At 47.1% G+C, this 19,541-nt stretch overlaps 1 protein-coding gene across 1 annotated transcript in view; it reads right to left on the bottom strand.

Annotated features, from left to right (window-relative positions):
* Positions 1 to 19,541, bottom strand: part of RNF115 (ring finger protein 115) — a 43,235-nt gene that overhangs the window by 8,277 nt on the left and 15,417 nt on the right. The window contains exons 2-7 of the mRNA XM_037882779.2: positions 15,527 to 15,585; positions 12,702 to 12,759; positions 5,875 to 6,086; positions 4,176 to 4,247; positions 3,803 to 3,875; positions 214 to 307 (exon numbers count right to left, since the gene is read on the bottom strand). Coding sequence (XP_037738707.1) covers positions 214 to 307; positions 3,803 to 3,875; positions 4,176 to 4,247; positions 5,875 to 6,086; positions 12,702 to 12,759; positions 15,527 to 15,585 — 568 coding nt within the window. The remainder of the gene's footprint in view (positions 1 to 213; positions 308 to 3,802; positions 3,876 to 4,175; positions 4,248 to 5,874; positions 6,087 to 12,701; positions 12,760 to 15,526; positions 15,586 to 19,541) is intronic.

Raw genomic sequence — 19,541 nt, 5'->3', positions numbered from 1 at the left:
GGGAGGTAGCAGGCAGTGGTGGAGGCAAAGAGTCTAATCATTAACATAGGGCATAGGGAAGCTTAAAGGGAAAAAGTCAGAAAAGCTTTAGGAACCTATGGATGAGCACTAGTGTGGTTCTATCAATGCATCCAAGTGGTAGGAGACACACAGGAGGACATCAAGTATTACCAGACACGGCAGGAAAGACTAGAGATATTGGATTTAACCCACCGACTTGTTCCTGAGTTACTGTCACTGTTGGAAGAGAGGTGATCTTCTCTTTGTCAGCTGGGGGCGGTCCTGTGTTTTCCAACTGTCCTAAAAGCTGTAAGGGGATGACAAACACATCATGTTTTAGAACACAACACAGCCTTGTCTTGTGGAACACCTCTCATTCAAGCTGGGCTTCCACACTATTCCACCACATTAACCCAGGCCAGTGAGGGAGCTGCACCATAACATGTCGGCTAGTCACTAGCTACAGGACAGGGTGCTTTTCAGACGGCATCTGAAGTTAAATGGATGCAGGTAGGCTGCATCTGGCAGAAACTGCAGAGGAGAAGGCTCTCTGACCACAGCAGGGAGCCAGTGCTGTATGAGGAGGGTGTGGAGGAGAAGAAAAACCAAGAGACAGGCTGGAGGGAATGGAGGATGATATTGGACTGAAAGGGAGTTGACAGACGTGTCTCAGGACTGGAGAGTTGGAGAAGATCATTGTGCTGCCCAGCGTGGGTAAGTAGATACACAGCAGTGTTCTGCAAACGCTGGGACTTGGAGAGAGATTACAAGTGGTCCCACTCTAGCCCAGTAATGACACCGCAATAAAATGACTGAGGTGATATCGACCCCCTGAGCGGCACCCATCACTTGCCCCTCCAGACACGGGATGGAGGCAGAGCCAGGAGGGGCTGTTTGTCCACACAGAAACCAACTGCTGCTTGTGGAATAGAGGGGCAGGGGGGTGATGTCAGCAAATGGCACTTGATGACCATAATGAGACCCTCTCCAAGCCCCCTCCCCTAGACATGTGGAAAGTAGGCTCACTTGAGGAAGCTGTGACAAAGGAGAGCAAGATGCCTTTGTGAGGCAGTTTGTAAAGCTGGGGCTAGTGGTGAATGATGACAGATGGCCTGCATGCCATGTTCACAAGATACCTGAGTGCTGACAACAGCAAGATTAGCTACCACAAAATGTTCTAGTTGCTCATCCTCTCAAAGACAGGGGAGTCATCGCCCTCCAGAGGTTTGGCTCCACTCCCAAGCCAGACCCTTCTGTTCCCATATTAGCCAAAAAAGAACTTGTGGGGTGGTGATGGGAAAGGAATTGACCCTATTCTCCTCCAGCCAAGATGCACACTCTAGTGGGCAGAAGGCAATTGGTAAGTCAGAGCTTCAGAAGGCTCTGTAGCTCTCTAGACATAAAAGCTGCATCTGTCTGAACAGGGATCCATGCAGAGAACTGAAATCTTCAATGCAACGCCAGGACTGTCTTTTTGTTGTACGTTTGTACAGAACCTAGCACAACCGGTACCTGGGCGCTATGGTCAGACAAATAAATGATAAGAAGTTAGCTTTGCTATCGACAAGGTTTGCAGGATTGTTGCAAGGAACTTGCAACCTTCCTAGCAGAGAGCTGCACAGCTTAGAATTTGCTCTCACGAAAGGCAAGGAGATGAAATAATATACACTTCAACGTCAGCTTTCATATGAAGCCCTCAAAGAGCCTCTGCATTAGCAGTAAAGTAATTAAGCCTCAACACTGCCCCATTCCCACAAGAAGATAGATATCCCTGTTTTATACAGGGGAAAACAAGAAGAGACTCATCCAAAGTCACACCGCCAGTCAGCAGCAGAGCTGGGAACCCAGGTATCCTGACCCGTCCCCCCATCCTTTTTGCTAAGAACCAGCCCACCTTTACAAGCAGAGATGAAGCAAAAATGATCATACGCAATTCCTCCTCCTTTATCCTCGTCCCTGTGAGTGTTCTAGATGATTATTAAAAATAGCTTAAAGCATTAGCAGCCTCACTGCTGACATAATCAGGATCCCCTTGTGCCAAGATGTTTGTGGTGATAACACTGAGAGCTGCATCAAATTACGAGATGCAACACTAGCAAAGTGTGTTCTCAGACCAGGTTCTGAGGAGCCTGAGGTGGGGCTGATGGTTGTGGAACTATGGATCAGCTGCTCTCAAAATCATTAGCCTCAAAAATGACCTGAGGGCTGGAATTAATGCCTTACAGTGAGAGACTGAGACTGTTTAGCTTATCAAGAGGGGACTTGATGATGGAGTTTAAGTACCTTCATGGGTACGACACTAAAGGGCTCTAACAGGGAAAGGTGTAACAAGAACCAAAGCCAGACAAATTCAAATTAGAAATAAGGCCTAAATTTTTAACAGAGAGAGGAATTAACCATTGGAACAAACCACCAACGGAAGTGGTGGATTCTTGATGTCTTCAAATCACAACTGGATGCCTTTCTGGAAGAGATGCTTTACTCAAACCAGTTACTGGGCTCCATACTGCAGTAACTGGCAGTCAAACTAGATGATCTAATCATAGAACCATAAATATGTAGGGCTGGAAGGAACATCAAGAAGTCATCAAGTCCAACCTCTCCTGATGAGGCAGGACCAAGTAAACCTAGATCATCCCTGACAGGTGTTTGTCCAACCTGTTCTTAAAAACCTCCAACAATGGGGATTATGCAACCTCCCCCTAAATCCCCTTAGAGTTAGAAAGTTTTTCCTAATATCTAACCTAAATCTCCTTTGCTGCAGATTACACCCATTGCTGCTGCTTCTATCTTCAGTGGACACGGAGAACAACTGGTAACAGTCCTCTTTATAAACAGCCCATAACATATTTGAAGACTTACCAGGTGCCCCCACACTTTTCTTTTCTCAAGACTAAACGCCTTTCCTTAGAGATCAGGAGTACTTGTGGCACCCTAGAGACTAACCAATTTATTTGAGCATGAGCTTTCGTGAGCTACAGCTCACTTCATCCGATGAAGTGAGCTGTAGCTCACGAAAGCTTATGCTCAAATAAATTGGTTAGTCTCTAGGGTGCCACAAGTACTCCTTTTCTTTTTGCGAATACAGACTAACACGGCTGTTACTCTGAAACTTATAGATCAGGTTTTCTAAACCTTTATCATTTTTGTCACTCTCCTCCAGACTCTCTCCAATTTGTCCACATCTTTCCTGAAGCGTGGCACACAAAATTGGACACGGGTCTCCAGCCGAGGCCTCCCCAGTGCCAAATAGAACAGAACAATTATCTTCTGTGTCTTACATACAATATTTCTGTTAATATACTCCAGAATCATATTAGTCTTCTTTTGCAACTGCATCACCCTACTGACTCATATTCAATGTGTGATCCACTACAACCCAAGTCCTTTTCAGCAGTACAATCACCTAGCCAGTTAGCCCCAATTTTGTAGTTATGCATTTTATTTTTCCTTCCTAAGTGAAGCACTTTGCACTTGTCTTTATTGATTTTCATCTTGTCGAACTCAGGCCAGTTCTCCAAATTGTCAGTGTCATCCTGCACTGCGATCCTGTCCTCAAAAGTGGTTGCAACTCCTCCCAGAGCGGTGTCATCTGCAAATTTTATAATTTGTCATCTGCTCCACTCGGTTATCCAACGGTCCCTGCTGGCCTTAAAACCTATGAAAAAGGGATTATCTCTAGAAGGAAGTGAGAATGACAGGAGAAGGAAGTGAACGATAGAAAAATCTTACTGGCACAAATCAGGAAGTTTGGACAGCATAACTGGGTCTCACCCCACATCAGCACACATGCAAATCTTACCTGGGTCACAATAGCATCAAGGCCGCTCTGTCCCCATGCATAGTCGCCTGGATTTGAGTGCAGCATTCCACTCCTGCAGATAGGGGCAGACAGTTAAGGGAGCAATTTTGTCAACCTCCATACAGCTCAGAAATTTTCTTGCACTGAAATTCAAACAACTAACCACCAGCAGCGATCTTATATTTATATAGCACATCCTCCTGTGGGATCCCAGAGATGAAGCCGTTCAGCTGGGTACAGATCTGCCAGCACAAGAGCCATCCCATGGTGGAGCGCCATTTATCCCATAGACACAACAGATTTGCAGCACGGCACGTGTTTATTGTAACGATCTGAATCAAGGTGGTGGTGCTAAATGCTGCTCGCTACTCACCAGGAAAAAGGGTGCTGTGAGCCTGGCATTGCTGAGTTTGCAAAAAAGCCTGCAAAGATCTGCTGTATTATTCTGTTAAGAAGAAAGGGTAAAAAAAACAACAAAAAACAACACAAATTGAGCATACAGGATAGGACAAAAACAGGCAAGCAACAACATTTTTGTGAGAGAAGAACAGCAGCAAACCACTAGCTCCTCCCAAAATCAACTATGGGTCCCTCCCTCAGAAAGCCACACTTTGGTGGAGTGTTTGTTGTACATCTTTCTTCCAAGGGTGAGCCAAGACTGCAATGCAAATTTCTCCGATATGGTGTGAGGGGATGGGAAGGGAAAGCAAAGGGTTGAGATTTCCGGGGCACTGACTGTTTTCCCGACACGGATAGCTCTCATTGCTGTGGCGACGGAGCTAAAAGGAGGAGGGAGTGGAGAGTGAAAAATATTCAACTCAGAGTCAATAGTTTTCACTGATTTTGGGGGGAGAATGTGGACATGCCCTGGATCCAAGGAGACTGCGTGCTGCATATCTCACTATGTCATCCACTGAGTTATGGGAGTTGCAGGTGTGGCACGTGCACGAACACTCGGAGTTAAAAACCTGAATCTATGTAAATGACTCTAGGCACTGCAATGCCTAACTGATTTAGGAACCTAAACCTCATTTTCAAAGGGGATTTAGACACTTAGGAGCAAAAATCCCATTAGGAGCCAAATCCTGTTGACAGTTATGTGTAAATAAATCCCTTTTGAAAATGAGATTTAGGCTCCTAAATCAGTTAGGCATTGCAACACTGAGCCCAGCGATGTGGAAACACCTTTAAAAATCTGGGCCCTAGTCTCTAGGGATACTCAACGGACGAGAGCCAATCTTCCTGCACCTGCTGCAGCACCAGATGCAGGATCAAGACCCCTTGTGGACACCCAACTTCCTCACCATGTTATTGTGTTAGCTCTCAGCATCCTCTGGGCCAAGCACACTCCCATCCGGGGGAAGTTAGGAGCCGAAGAGACTATTCCAATGCCTTCTCTCTTCCATAGCACCAATCCTGCCTGCCCCCCCCCCCGCCCCCCAATTTCCAAACAAGAGTTCTTGTACCTCCCCCAGCATGCCCTGCAACCCCAGGAGCAGCTCCTTCCCTTAACACCCCGTGACACCAGGGGCAGCCCCTTCCCTTAACGGTTCCTGGCTTGAAGTTGTCCTCAGGAATGGGCAGCAGGTGCGGACAGGTAGAACGGGTTAGGATGGAAGAAAGAAGGGGGATTCCCCACTGATGAATGGAGTGCCAATTTGGGACTTGGTCTACGTAAGCACTCTGACCCAATACTCCGGCCCTCCTCCAAATCTAAGGACCCGCCCCATGCCCAAGGCGTTAAGAATTAAGATGACAGCAGGACCAACTCCACAATCTAATGGGAGGGCATCATGCTGCTATGCAGGGGTTTGGAGGTCACGACTCGTATCTGTCTTTGTTCCCAGACTGACAGCACTACTAGGACACACCAGAAGCAGTGGGCCCAATGCCTCTCTTTAGCAACCCCAACGCTGCAGTGGCCCGAACAGCCTTTACAAAGGGCCCAGTTATCCGCAGGGGGAAGGGTGGTCAGTCTGCTGCAGGGTAAGACTCTGGGAAGCCTGGCAGCTCAGGCGGGAGGGAGGCCTGAGATAAGCTGCGATAAGTATGCTGAACGTCTCATCACTTACCCTTCAATAGCAGGAGACCTATCAGGACGTGAGCTGCCCCGGGATCTGTACCTCCGTGTCATGGGCAGCCGCGGGGGCCTGCTTGGTCCCCAGAGATCCGCATGTGCTTGATGGCCCCTTTCATTGTCTCGGCTGTCTTGATCCAGCGAGCTGCTGCTCAGAAATGGTCTGAAGTCTGGGAATAACATTGTGTGGTCCAAGTGGTCCCAAAGCTGTTGAGAAGCCAACACACACACACACGCACACACACACAGAGAGGCTGTTAGGGAAAGAAAGGAACATCTGCTTTACATACAGATCAAGAGGGATTGGGTGGGTCAAGGGATCAGTAGCGGACACGGGACCCCTCTCCTCTTGATCGTTGGCTTGACGCTAACCTAGGTCGATAGAGACTGAAAGCTTTACCACCTGATGGTGGCTCACGTTCGGTAGCCTATGGAATGAGCAGGGAGGGGAGGAGGTGAGGTTTCTTCTGTTCCAGCGGAGACAGGACCCAGAGGGGAAAATATCGGATGCTCGTAAATGTAGGGCTAAACAGCAGAGGAGCTGTGGTTTTCTAAAGGCCCTTTAAAAATAAACAGTATACCAGTGACAAGTACTAGTCTGACATCCCTGGAGATTGACAGTCTCCATTTATTCCCAGAGCAGGCACTGCACAGGCAGGACTAGTTCCCCCCCACAGCTCCCTGCCCTGTCAGTACCCCTGTAGCAATTAGAGGCCCCATACAAGATCAGCTGCCGGGCGCGGTACAGACACATAGTAAGTGCCAGGTGTTGTAAGCTCTTTGCGGCAATGCTGTCTACGCAGACAGACAAAGGTTGGCAGGAAAACAGGCAGAGAGAAGGGAAGTGAATGGTCCAAGATCACGTAGCAGGTCTGCAGAGTCCCAGTCCAGCGCTCTACCCACTAGATCATGCTGCCTATCTGACAAGTAATCAGGCACTGACTACACAGAAGGTACCAACCAGCAGAGGTCAGCGTGGCCAGAAGCCATTGCTACCCAACAGGGGATATTCTGCATGTCAGCAGTCTGAAAAGGCCGACCCCATGGACAAATAAAAGGCCTCCAACTGCACAGGCTATCCTGGGCTGCAGGCTACAGATTACCTCTGGGTTCATGCCTCTGAAGCTGCAATCGCTGTAACAGAAAAATCCTCAGCGTGCTGCAAAATGGGGCAGCGGGGTTAGGCCAGGCCTGGGGAACCGGACAGAAGGAGACAGCAAGGTGCTATAACTGCGAAGTCGGTTAATTAAGAACTGCCTTTCGGGAAAACTTTTTAAAACATCAGGCAGAGCAGGGTGCGGGGGGAGGAAACAAAGTCATCCTGAGAAAAGCAATTTAGCAAATTTAGATTGTTTGCCAGACGATTTCTGGGAACCATGGCAACCAGCTTAATTTAGCCCAAACTAATCAGGCGCATCACCCCCAATTAGACTAATTTGTTGATTCTTTCCTGGCAGATTTATGTGCCGCTATCAAAGCGGACTACATGTTTGTTTTAGTAACTTAGATAGCATTCGTCATCCTTAGCCAGAATGGAGCTAAATGGAGTTCCCAAAGCGCTGGGCTAGCAGGTGGCAGCATAGCCTAGCAGATAGAGCACTGGACTGGGACTCTGGAGACAGGGGTTCTAATCCTGGCTCTGCCATTGGCTCAGTGCGTGACCTTGGGCAAGTCACTTTAACCTCTCTGTGCCTCAGTTTCCTTTCTTAAAGCGCTTTAAGAGCTATGGGGGAAAATAGGTAATAACATTACTGGTGCCTCTGACAAAGAGGGGGTGAGGGAAGGAAGGAGCAGCTGAAAAAGATAAATAGAGTAGAAAAAGGCTAGGGGAGAACTAATCCAAGCAGAAAAGCCTTGCATCTAACCTTCAAATCAGCTGCAGAGTGACCGTGGTGGATGCACATAGGGAGATAACACCAGGCCATGAAAGTCTCATGTTCAGCCAGTTCCAGATGGAACCTCGGTGGCTCAAAGAGACGGAATGAACACAAACGCCTGGGACGGACTCAGAGAGATGGTCGCTCGTGTGTTCTTCCCAATCAGCTGGCAAAGGTCCAGGGAGAAAACAGCTGTTCTTTTTCCTTCCCGACCTTGCAGCAGAATATTTGGTAGCTGTTCTGCCAACAGTAGGGGAGAACTGCAATGCTTCCGCTCCTTTCACTGCCCTAGGTTTACTGACTGAATGCATAAAACTAAAGCATTTTGCTTTAACACCAATGAAAAAAGTCTGGATGGGATGGGATGGGAGTGTGTGTGTGTTTCCTGGTGGGTAGAGCAGAGGACAATGAGATAAGCCTCCATCGCACCCTCTGCTCATTGTGTGACCTTGGGAAAGCCACACCGCCCTCCGGTGCCTCTATTCCTCCATCTGTAAAATGGGGATTAAACCTCCCTCGCGGAGGGCGGTGAGAATCAGCAGGTGACTAATTAGCATTAGATCTGAAATCCTCCAACGAAAGGTTCCATAGAAACAGAAGAGCACGTTTTGCTCTTAGCTAGGATAATGAAGCAGCCACGTTCTTGGAAACAGGCTGCTGAGTTCAGACCGCAGACAACAGCTGTGGTGATAATGGCCAATAAGCAATAGTCTAGGTCAGACATGCGACGTATTTTGTAGGACCCACTGATACGTTTAAGGCCAGCTTTCTGGGACAGTAGCCTGTTCATTCTGCAACAGGTGAGCTGGCTCATTAAGCGAAACTGGGCTTAGCTCTCCTGATCTGGTCCCGGAGCTCCCTTTTGGGCCCACTGAGAGGGTGGGGCAGCACCTGGAAGGCTACAAAAGGTCACTGAGAAGTCAGAATAGGGGAATCAGGCAGGGGAGGAGAGCTGCTAGAGAGATGGTGGTTCCTGGGAGAAAGCTGAGACAAGAGAGCAGCACACAGGGTTTGCTGGCTGCTGTCCCCAAGCCAGAGGAAGCAGCTGAGGGAGATGCCTGCTGGCTCTACACCAGAGCCAAGGCGCAGAGAGGGCGAAAGGCAGGGGGAGCGGCTTATCTGCTGACATCTCCTTGCTGGAGAGCTGGACCCTGAGGAAGGGAGAGTGGGCTGGGTGAGCAAGGGATGCTCCTAACGGAGAGGCTGGGGGAGTTCCCGCTGGGAAGAGCAGGGTTGCACCCCAAAAGGATGGGCAGGGTTTCTGTCCAGGCAGAGGGAAAGAAGAGGACAGATAAATAGCCTAGCTGTGACGGAAGATGCTGGGGTATGATAAGAACAAGGACTATATGCACTGGGGTGATACAGACTATTTGCACAAGCATTTTGTAATAAACACCATCCCTCTTGGGGGCCAGTTTAAGTAAGAGCCTGAAGTGGACTCCTCCGAGTTACCCAAGAAGGAAACTGAGGCAAGAAGCCACTTGCAGGGGTGCCCGGGAGGGGACCCACTCATTTATACCACCACCAGCGAATGCTCCATTCATTCATGCACCTGTTGCTTTTGCTGTCAAAACCCACCTGTTCCTTTACTAAATTGAACAGCTGTCAGTTCCGTGACAATCCCCCTAAGGTAAGCGGAGACGCTCAGCTCAGGTGTGCAATTTGCCTAGGACATGAGCTTTCGGGGTAGTTGATGAAATTATGCAGCGCAATTGGCTAGATTTTCTTGCCTTTTCCACCCACTTGTAGGAAAGAAGTGGGGTGTATAGAGAGTCACGAAACAAGGGAATCTCCCCATTCTTCTCTCCTGGACCTCTGAAGGCATCGTTCAGAACTGAAAGCGCTAACTTGCAATCTTAGGCTGCAAAACCAGTTTTGTTTTATTGCATTTTGAGAAAGCCTCTTTGTGATTAAACAAGGCTGTGGTTCAAAATAGCTCAGTTAGTAGCAACTGATGCTATGTTACTATAAGGGTACAGAAGGTTTTATAAGATTTTTATGAAAGATTTCAGAATGTGTAAGCAAGCAAGCAATGTCAGACAACAGAGCTACTGGTGTGAAGCAGGAGCAGTTGGCATTTACACTGGATATATCAGTGTCAGGTGATCTAGACACATGACATTAGAAACAGCTGCATCACAAGAATCAGATATGTTCTATAGTATCGTAAAACGGAAATAGAATAATCTCAACATATTTACTATCCACATTTTACTGACACCTCATGAGCCTGGGGTATGTGAGCTGCAGCTTTATTTTGTGTATCTAAGTAGCTCAGTTTACAAGATCTTTATGACTATTAGTTCAACCCAGCATCAGAGAACAGAAGGGAAGGAGAAGAAAAAAAATAAAATCAAGATTATGATCTGCTTTGTGATTCACCAAACACACGCCCCTGAATCAGAACTGAGCTGGAACTTTTGTTGAACAGAATGCAGCTACGCTCGCCTGCAATGCCGCCAAGAGCAAAAGCTCATTATTAATACTTATTTTAATATGTACACAGCGTCTTTCATCCTGAACATCCCAAAGCTCTTTGCGAACTGTCACACAAAATACAAGCAAAGATCACTTCATTCACTGTCATTTCGGGAGTAGACCACGGCAGTTGAATAGCACACAGCAACGGTTTAATTGAGATGAATACTATACCCAGCTGAAATTGCAGAGGGGAATTAAGGCCATGTGCACACGAGCAAGCTTACGGTGGCACAGCTCTACCGATGCAGCCATGCCGCTGTAAGATCACTCGTGTAGGTGCTCTGCGCCAGCGGGCAAGAGCTCTCCCGCCGACATAATTAAACCACCTCCAACGAGTGGTGGTAGCTGTGTCGACAGGAGCAGGTCTCCCGCTGACATAGCGCTGTTCACACTGGTGCCTCTGTCGGCATAACTTACGTCACTCAGAGGGGTGTTTTTTCACACCCTTGAGCGACATACATTATACTGACAAACGTGGTCATGTAGACATAGCCTCAGATATGCAGATTGTAATTGACTGTAAAATGATTAAGGGCATGGAACAGTTTCCATATGAGGAGAAATTAAAAAGCCTGGACTGTTCATCTTAGAAAAGAGATGACTGGGGGGGGCATGGAGGCCTATAAAATCATGATGGGTGTGGAGAAAACGAACAAGGAAGTGTTCTTTACCCCTTCACATAACACAAGCACCTGGCGTCACCCCATAAATTAATAGGCAGCAGATTTAAAACAAACAAAAGGAAGAAGTACTTCACAAAATGCACAGTCCATCTGTGGAACTCATTGCCAAGGGATGTTGTGAAGGCAAAAACTATAACAGGGTTCAAAAAAGAATTAGATAAGTTGATGGAGAATAGATCCATCAATGGCTATTAGCCAAGATGGCCAGGGATGCAACCCCATGCTTTGGGTGTCCTTAAACATCTGACTGCCAGATGCTGGGATCGGACGACAGGAGACGGATCACTTGCTTACTGCCCTGTTCTGTTTATTCCCTCCAAAGCACCTGACACTGGCCACTGTCGGAAGACAGGATACTGGACTAGATGGATCATTGGTCTGACTCAGTACAGCCCTTCTTATGTTTTTATCTTCTTACTTCTCCCAATACTCTCACCAGCGAGAGACGACTGGACAAGGCCACTTTTGGGTCCCATCAACACTGTTCTTTGCTACATGTGGGGGAAAGAAGGGAATTGCTGTAGATGCATCCTAGATCAGGGGTGGGCAAAGTTTTTGGCCTGAGGGCCACATTGGGGTTCTGAAACTTTATGGAGGGCCGGGTAGGAAAGGTTGTGCCTTCCCAAACAGCTTGGTCCCCACCCCCCTACCATTTCCTACTTCCTGACTGCCCCCCTCAGAACTCCTGACCCATCCAACCTCCCCTGCTCCTTGTCCCCTGACCCCTAATTCACACCTCCGGCCCCTGACAGGCCCACCTGGGACTCCCATGCCTATCCAACCCTCCCTGTTCTTACCCCCCAAACTCCTCCCCACAACCTCTGCCCCATCCAACCGCCCCCTGGGATCCCCTGCCCCTTATCCAACCCCCCCACTGCCCACCTCCTTACCTTGCCGCTCAGAGCACCAGGACTGGCAGCCACGCCGCCTGGCCCGAGCCAGCTACACTGCCACGCAGTCTAGAGCACCAGGACAGGCCGGTGGCTCGCGTAGCCATGCTGCCCGGCAAGAGCTCGCAGCCCCACCACCTGGTGGCATGGCGAGCTGAGGCTGCAGGGGAGCGGCTGGGGGCTAGCCTCCCCAGCCAGGAGCTCCAGGGCTGGGCAGGAGGGTCCCATGGGCTGGATGTGGCCCACGGGCCGCAGTTTGCCCACCTCTGCCCTAGGTCATGTCTCCTTCACTCCCGCTGCATCTGCTGCTCCTTGCACAATTATTTGCTTTGAGCTTTTGTCCTGCCATGCTCTGTGCTTGGAACTGCTCTGTTCGCATGCGCCAAGCCATCAACTTCAAAGCCCTCCTCAAAACCCACCATGTTCATGAAGTCTCCTATAGAGATCTCCTTAAAGATTACAGGTGAAATCCTGGCCCAGCTGTAGTCAATGGCAAAACTCCCATGTACTGAAATGGGACCAAGATTTCACCCAAGCTCACGCTGTACTTTCCTGTTGTATTTGTCTGAGATGAGAGTCTCTTTGGGCAGGGATTCCATCTGTTCTGTAAAGGAGTGTGCCTCTACCCAACAAACAAACAAAAAAAAGCTCTCATCTAGACGACACATTCAGGGTTTGAGACTACTATCTGCTGGAAAGCAAATAAGTCAGTCACACATCAATCTCCTCCTATCAGTGTGTTCCTAGACATGCTTTCAAGAATGTCATTCCCTGAATAGCAATTTTTTTGAATGAAAATTTACACAATCCAAAATAGATTTTCTGCTCAGCTAAAGGTTTAAAAAAAAAACACCCTTTTTTTAAAAAAGCCTGCATTAAAAGCAAACTCACCTCTGCAAACTGTGTGGATGGACCGTCGTCTATTCCACTGCCACTACCATCTAGAAAACTGAGGAGAAAACAGACTAGTCAGCGCAGGTTGTTGCTTTCAAAAATAAGCTCCCCCTTCTGGGGGTTAAATATAGACAGAAGCCAGTGTGAGCCAGACTCTCAATAAGGAACAAGACAAGGCTCCCATGTGGGCAAAAAAGGATGATCAAATGTGGCACATGAGTTACTTTGTGGAAGGAATTAATCTATATATAAAACACAGTGTCAGCCCAGAGGGGAAACGCAGGTAAAGCCGATGAGCCTGCTGAAAGAATAAAGTGACTCTACAGCGCACCGATTTAGGGTTCCCTTGTATGGAAAAAATATGCAAGTTGTTTTACAGAGGCTCCACTTTGGAGGAAGCGTAGCAGCAGCCAGTTCACAAGAGAGTCACTGAACACCAGAATAAACACATTTCCCTCAGGCGCTAGATTAGCATTTGTGCTTCACTGTAGCCGTTCAGAGCAGTTCACTGGTTTATCTTGGATATCAAGCACTTTGTCCCCTCCCATAAAACTCCCCCCACCCCATCTACTAAACTGAAACTGAAAGCTTCCTGTGCCTAGCACTGCAACACAAACCATGTCATTTTGCAGAGTTTGTTCAGGGAAGGGTGCTCACAACAGTGAAAGGGCTACTCTGTTCCAAGGCAAACATTCCTAACCACAGAGCCAAGCAAAAAACATTGGGCTTCATGTAATTAAATTTTCATGTTCCTTGGTTAACTGCTAGGAACATCTGTGTTCAAAAGGGACAGTGATTCACACCTTTCCAGTGAAACATGTTTCAAGGCTTTCCTGCTTTGGGAGCCCTGAAATATCAGACTTTAACATTGTTACCACTCCCCCTCCAAATAGCACAACTTTCTCAGCAGTGGCTCAGGCCTGAATATAGTAAGTGCCAGACTAGCATATTTTTCAGTCCCTAGTTGTCTGTAGGCAGCGTGTTCCACTGGATAAAGAACTGGACTGTGAATCAAGAGAGCTGGCTTCTATTTCTGGCTTTGCTACCAAATCACTGTGACCTCTTGGGCACAGTCTCTCAATTTCCTCTTTCATAAGACGCTGAGATCAATGGATGAAAACTGCTAATTGTATTTAAATCCTAACAACTAGCACATTAGAAGGAGTAGAGCGTCAGGACACAGTTTGCTTTATGCAATCAGAGGAAAGGTGGAGTCTTGTTCAAACATGATTACTCAGCCATGTTAAATCAACTAACACACAATATAAAGTTCTGCACATCTCCAAAGAGCTCACCAATACAAAACATCTTTGAAATAGGCACCACATAATGAGTTAAGCCAAAATTACTATTAAGTGGAATATTAAATCAAGCCATATTATATGGTACTAGACCAAGATTTTGCTCCACCTAAAACCTGGTCAGGATTTGTGCTGCAAATCAACGTTCCATCTCACCTACATTTTTGCCAGAAGAGTGCTAAATTAGTACATAGCGATGCTAGCCCCCGACCACCAAATTAGTTTCCATTAATAAAATAGCAGCAGCTCTCTAGTGCTCAATTATTAAATCACTCCCAACAATCCCATTACATACTATCCCCGTTTTAAAGTTTGAGAACTTGAAGGAGAGGCACGAGGAGACTTTCTTGAGGCCACAAAGGGAGTCTGTGTCACAGCAACGCACTCGAGTTCTAATCCTGATCCCCAGTTCCATACTTAAACAGTTACTCTTAATTATAGCAGCCCATAAGAAGGAAGTATTAGTGCAGGAAAATTTATAGCATCAATATGGCTTCTGCTGAGCTTTGCTACTAGAGAGGAGGGATGGTCTAGCGGTTAGGGAGCTAGCTGGAAGACCAGGGTTCAACCCCCTCTTCCGGCACAGACTCCCTGTTTGTGGCCTGAGCAAGTCACTTCGGTCTAACCCCTAGCCCTAACCCACAGCGTAGACACTACTAGGTAGATGGAAGAATTTTTCCATTGAACCTACAGTCCATCTCTCCGAGAGGTGGTATAACTACACTGATGGAAAAACCCCTTCCATTGAAGCAGGAAGCGTCTACACAACAGTAACAAAGGAGCACAGCGGCAGCACTGTAGCTGTGATGTGCTAGTGTAGACACGCCTTTAGTGTCTGTGTCTCAGTTCCCTGTCTGTAATGTGGAAATAACAGCACTGCCCCACTTCACAGGGGGTTGGGAGGATAAATAACTTTAAAGAGTAAGAGGTGCTCAGACACTACAGTAATTAAAGTACCTTAAATGGAGAGAAAAGGTACTTTTAACCTTCATACCTGCAACCACAAAGGTTTCAATCTCCTCTTGGTGAACTTGCCTAACTAGCATTAATTATATCCCCAAATCCATAAGAACACTCATCTACCACAGTAGTTCTCAACCTGTGGTCTGTGGACTCCTGGGGGTCTGCAGACCATGTCTAAGATTTCCAAAGGGGTCCGCACCTCCATTCAAATTTTTGTGTAGGTGTCCGCAAATGAAAAAAGGTTGAGAACCACAGATCTACTGGACACAAGCACAGACTAACCTCACAACTCCCACTACTTTATTAAGGGGCTTCCTTGAAGTCCTCCTTGTCAATATCACTCCAGTGTCACAATACCGGTTTGTTTTACTCTGTGTTAATAAGTGTTCTATAATTGTCACTGCTATCAGTTGACATAAATAGGTCCTGTTTTAATTTTGCATCCATTTTCCCTTATTTTATGTACAGCCTTTAAATGCCTTGCAATACACAACTTACAAACTGATTACAAATATATATTAGCAATGGACCTCAGACATTCGTGAGTATGTACAATACCTGGAATCATCTGTCACTTCTTCAATGAAGCCAGATTCACACCTGGGGCAAATGTACTCCTACGAAGAGAGAAAAGGGACGTCTTTAGCCACATTATGCTCAGTTTGCAGATGCAGGCAGGAAATACGGTGCCCAAGGTGAAGCTCAGAGACACCGAGTGTGTGATTCTGAATTTTTGTTTCCCCTGCAATAAAAATACAGACTTTGCACCTTCGTGGCATCTTTTATCAGAAGATCTCAAAGCACTTTAAAAAGGGTATTATTCCCGTTTTATAACTGAGGGTCCGAGAGGTGCTTTCCCCAAGGTCACACAAGGTCAGTGGCAAATTGGAAAAATAAAACTCTCTGTTTCCTGACTCCCAACCCCTTGCTCTAACCAGTAGACCATGCTACCTCCTTTCAGTTTAGGCTTGACATCCTTGAAGTCCTTTATATTTGTGAAAGCAGCTCCCAGCTGAGATCAGGGGGAAAAAATCCAATAGTTAAAGAGATTCTACATCCATATCACTTCACACTGTATACTATTAGAACAGGAAGAATTGGAAGGAGCTAGACCGATTGTCCTTATTTGTTTAGGTCCTTTGGTTGTGTCACTCATGTGATCCATTTTATTCATCCATCAAGTGAATAGACTATCTAAGTCACAAAGGTGCTATGATTGGGTGTAAAATGCTTAGACAGTCTCAGATTAATCGGCATTAGGGAAGGGCAAAGTAGATTATAATAAACTATCGGTTGGAGATGTGCACTGGGGTAGTTTAACTGGAAAGCAGATTTTCTGCTTCTTACAGAGCAATTCCACAGCTCAGCATTGGTATCTCAGTGGTGTCTGGATGCTCTGCCACAACCCGCCTGAACATGGTCTTTATCTATCAGCAGCAAACCAGCCTGGATAACTCCATTTAAGAAGAGTGCCATTTAGAAGCCTACCGAGAAGCGCTGGGAACTTTGATAACAGGCCTCGGGTGAAGACGACTTCAACTGCCAATTGACAGCGATGGTGACAGAAAAAAGGCCACTTCAATTAAAGAGGTGCCAGAAAGCAGCTATTTCAAACGCAGCTCTGCCGCTGCGCTGGCCCTCCTGTAGCGAGCACTGCAGGAAAGACAGCCCTTGCTAGGAATTTACAGGCTAGTCACTCTGTAATTATCAAAGTCAGAGCATAAACAGCTTTGTCATCTCTTTTTAAAGCCACTTTCATAGAAAGAGATAAGAGGAATGAGCTGGATTCACTCAGTCCACCAACCAGATATCAGCTCTGCCTGGTATTCTGTTTTCTCACCGACTACGCTGTCCCTTTACAAGCCTGAATTATTCGGGCTGGGAATTTTTTAAATGCACTGCCTCATGTCTGTCTCCTGCTGCGTGTTGCCCTGCCCCCTTACCCGAATGACCACACAGACCTATACTCCTTTAAACCCCCAAAATATTAACCCTGGGGCTCATGCCTCCACCTTTCCTACTACAAACTCAATCATGACATCATCCTTCTCAGTGCTCTGTACGCAAGGCAGGAAGCAGCAAGACCAGAAGCACGTAGCTCCTGGATGTCACCATCTATGCAAGAGCCAGGGGTGGGTGTTCCAGTGGTGCAGCTGCAAAACTTTCAAGAATTTGGGAATCCAGAGGTTCCCAGTCATATGAATTTAGGCAAACACCCTGCTAAAGATATCCATGTAAAGTTAATGGATGCATCCATTATAGGAAAGAGATTTTAAAAAGCAGGCTTTAGTGTATGTGCTGGAAGAAATAGGAGCGCAACTTATTTCGTTTATACGGGTAGCTGGAGTTCCTCTAAAGACTGGGTATTTGTGCTCCCCATTTTGGGAGCCCTGGGGAGAGTGCACGATCTAAAGGGAAGGATGCTCCTGTGATTAAAGCATGCAAATGAGAGGCAAATCTAGGTTCCCAGCTGTGCCATGCATGGGCTTGAGAGACTTTGAGCAAAACATTTCCGTTCCCTGGGCATCAGTGTCCCCACCTGTAAAATGGAGACAACATTGCCCCCTATTTCTCTGGGATGGGGAGGTTATGAGGTTTAATTCATTAATGTTTGTAAAGCTCTTTGAGATCCTTGCATGGAGTCTTCAGAAAGGTAAAGGCTGGCCTAAAAAATTAAGGAGGCAAAAGGAGTCAGGGGCCTAATTTCCACTGACTTTCAACCTTAGGCCGCTTTGAAAATACTCCCGCAATTGATGAAAAATCCCTCAGCCACAATGATTTTCCATGACTTTCTGCCTCAAGTTATGCTTGATCATGGACCCAGTCCTGCAAACCTTCCCTTCAACTGACACAAGAGCTGTCACTAAGCGCTGCTCGGTGTCCAACCTCCATTTCCCGAGCGAGAGGCTAGCAAAAACAACAAATACGCTCCAGTGCCAGTTGCCTGTATCTGGACCCCTCATCACACAGGCGTCAGGCAAGGGTATGGCAGTGACACAATACATGTTGCCTCGGCGGATACCCTCCTGCTGTCTGTATAGACCCATGCCCACCCTGCTGGACCTTCCTGAAGCATCTGACACTGCTGATCACCAAATACTCCCATCCTGCCTGCAGGGGTGAACAAAGATGTCCCAAAATGGTTCTCTGACCGAACCCACCAGCTCATTATGGGAAAGTGTTTCTCCACTTCCACCGTCACGATCGGTGGAGTTCTGTATTCTTCCCCCATCTTATCCAGCAGCCATGCAAAGCCGTCAGGAAAGCTTGTAGACACCACAGGCTGCAGCAGCACGTAACACCCAGCTCTGCATCCCCTTTACGCCAACATACAGAGCACTCTCTCAGCTTTCGCAATACCCAGCTGACGATCAGCAATGAGGAACTTCGGGGGGGGGGGGGGGGGGGGGAACCCAGGCAAGACTCTGGTGATGTTAGCATGGAAAGCCAAGTGACTGGAAAAACCTGCCTCCTCTATAAACAACCTCACTTCCATTGATGGCATCTGCCCTGAGAACGTGAAGACACCTGCTATCATCTGTGACAGGCTAGGAGATCACACTCTATACCAACACACGGGGCAATCCATGCATTTGTGAATAGAAAGTAAACGCAATGAGGATCTGGCCCACAAGATGCCAACTGGTATAAATCGACGCTGCTAGGGAGCTGCGCTGATTTACAACAGCTGAGGATCTGGTCCCTTAAGCCCAACACTTTAAAAAAAATGCAGAGGTCGGCAAATAGAAGCAATCTGTCAATGCTAATACAATGCGATCTTTCAGATATTTCATTGACACCACATACAGCAATGCCCCCTAACATACACAGCCTCCACCGAACGCTGACTTCCTCAAATATCAGTACACATTAAGGCCCATTATATGCATGGTCTGAAAACCTTGTGCAAGCGGTTGTACTTTGATATTTCATCTTCAATCTGAAGCCCCCTTGGAAACATACCCAGACTCTGTCTGCGATGTCAGATACTGAGGGTGGGGAAAAACATGCTGCATGTCAGGACAAGGGACGGGAAGTTCTGAAACAGTTTAATATGATAAATTATACTCCAAGAGGGCTCTCAGCCAGTCTAAACGCAGATCACGCTGCAATTTGAGACTCTATAAGAACATCAGTCGGATTTGATAGACGAAGGCTTGTCACAATATCACAGTCTAGCCTCTTGGCTGAGGCATGCCACTGTACATGAACCAGGACTGACATTTTGGCCCTGATCCTGAAAGCTGTCCGATGCAAGTGTATCCCTTCGCGCTCGCTCTCTCGCAGGGACAAGACTCCACTTCATGAAGAACAACTATCTCCATCGGTGTCTCTTTACAAATCAATCCATTCTATTTCAATGACATTAGAACAGACTTTTTAAAAAAAAACAAACAAACAAACAAACAACCCACCACACGTATTTAAGTACCGTTCTGTAAAGTGAATTGAGCACTCATGACGTGTGCTGGATTGACAGCCTCAGAGACAGAGAGATTCCAACGCAGACAGCAGCTTCCCCCATGCTGACCCAAGTCTCACATTTGACATGGTAGGAGCCTCCTCTAGAGAC

This window comes from Chelonia mydas, chromosome 24 (genome assembly GCF_015237465.2).
Source record: "Chelonia mydas isolate rCheMyd1 chromosome 24, rCheMyd1.pri.v2, whole genome shotgun sequence".
NCBI lineage: Eukaryota > Metazoa > Chordata > Testudines > Cheloniidae > Chelonia > Chelonia mydas.
Note: the sequence above shows the minus strand (reverse complement) of the source record. Positions and strands in the feature narration are given on the sequence as shown.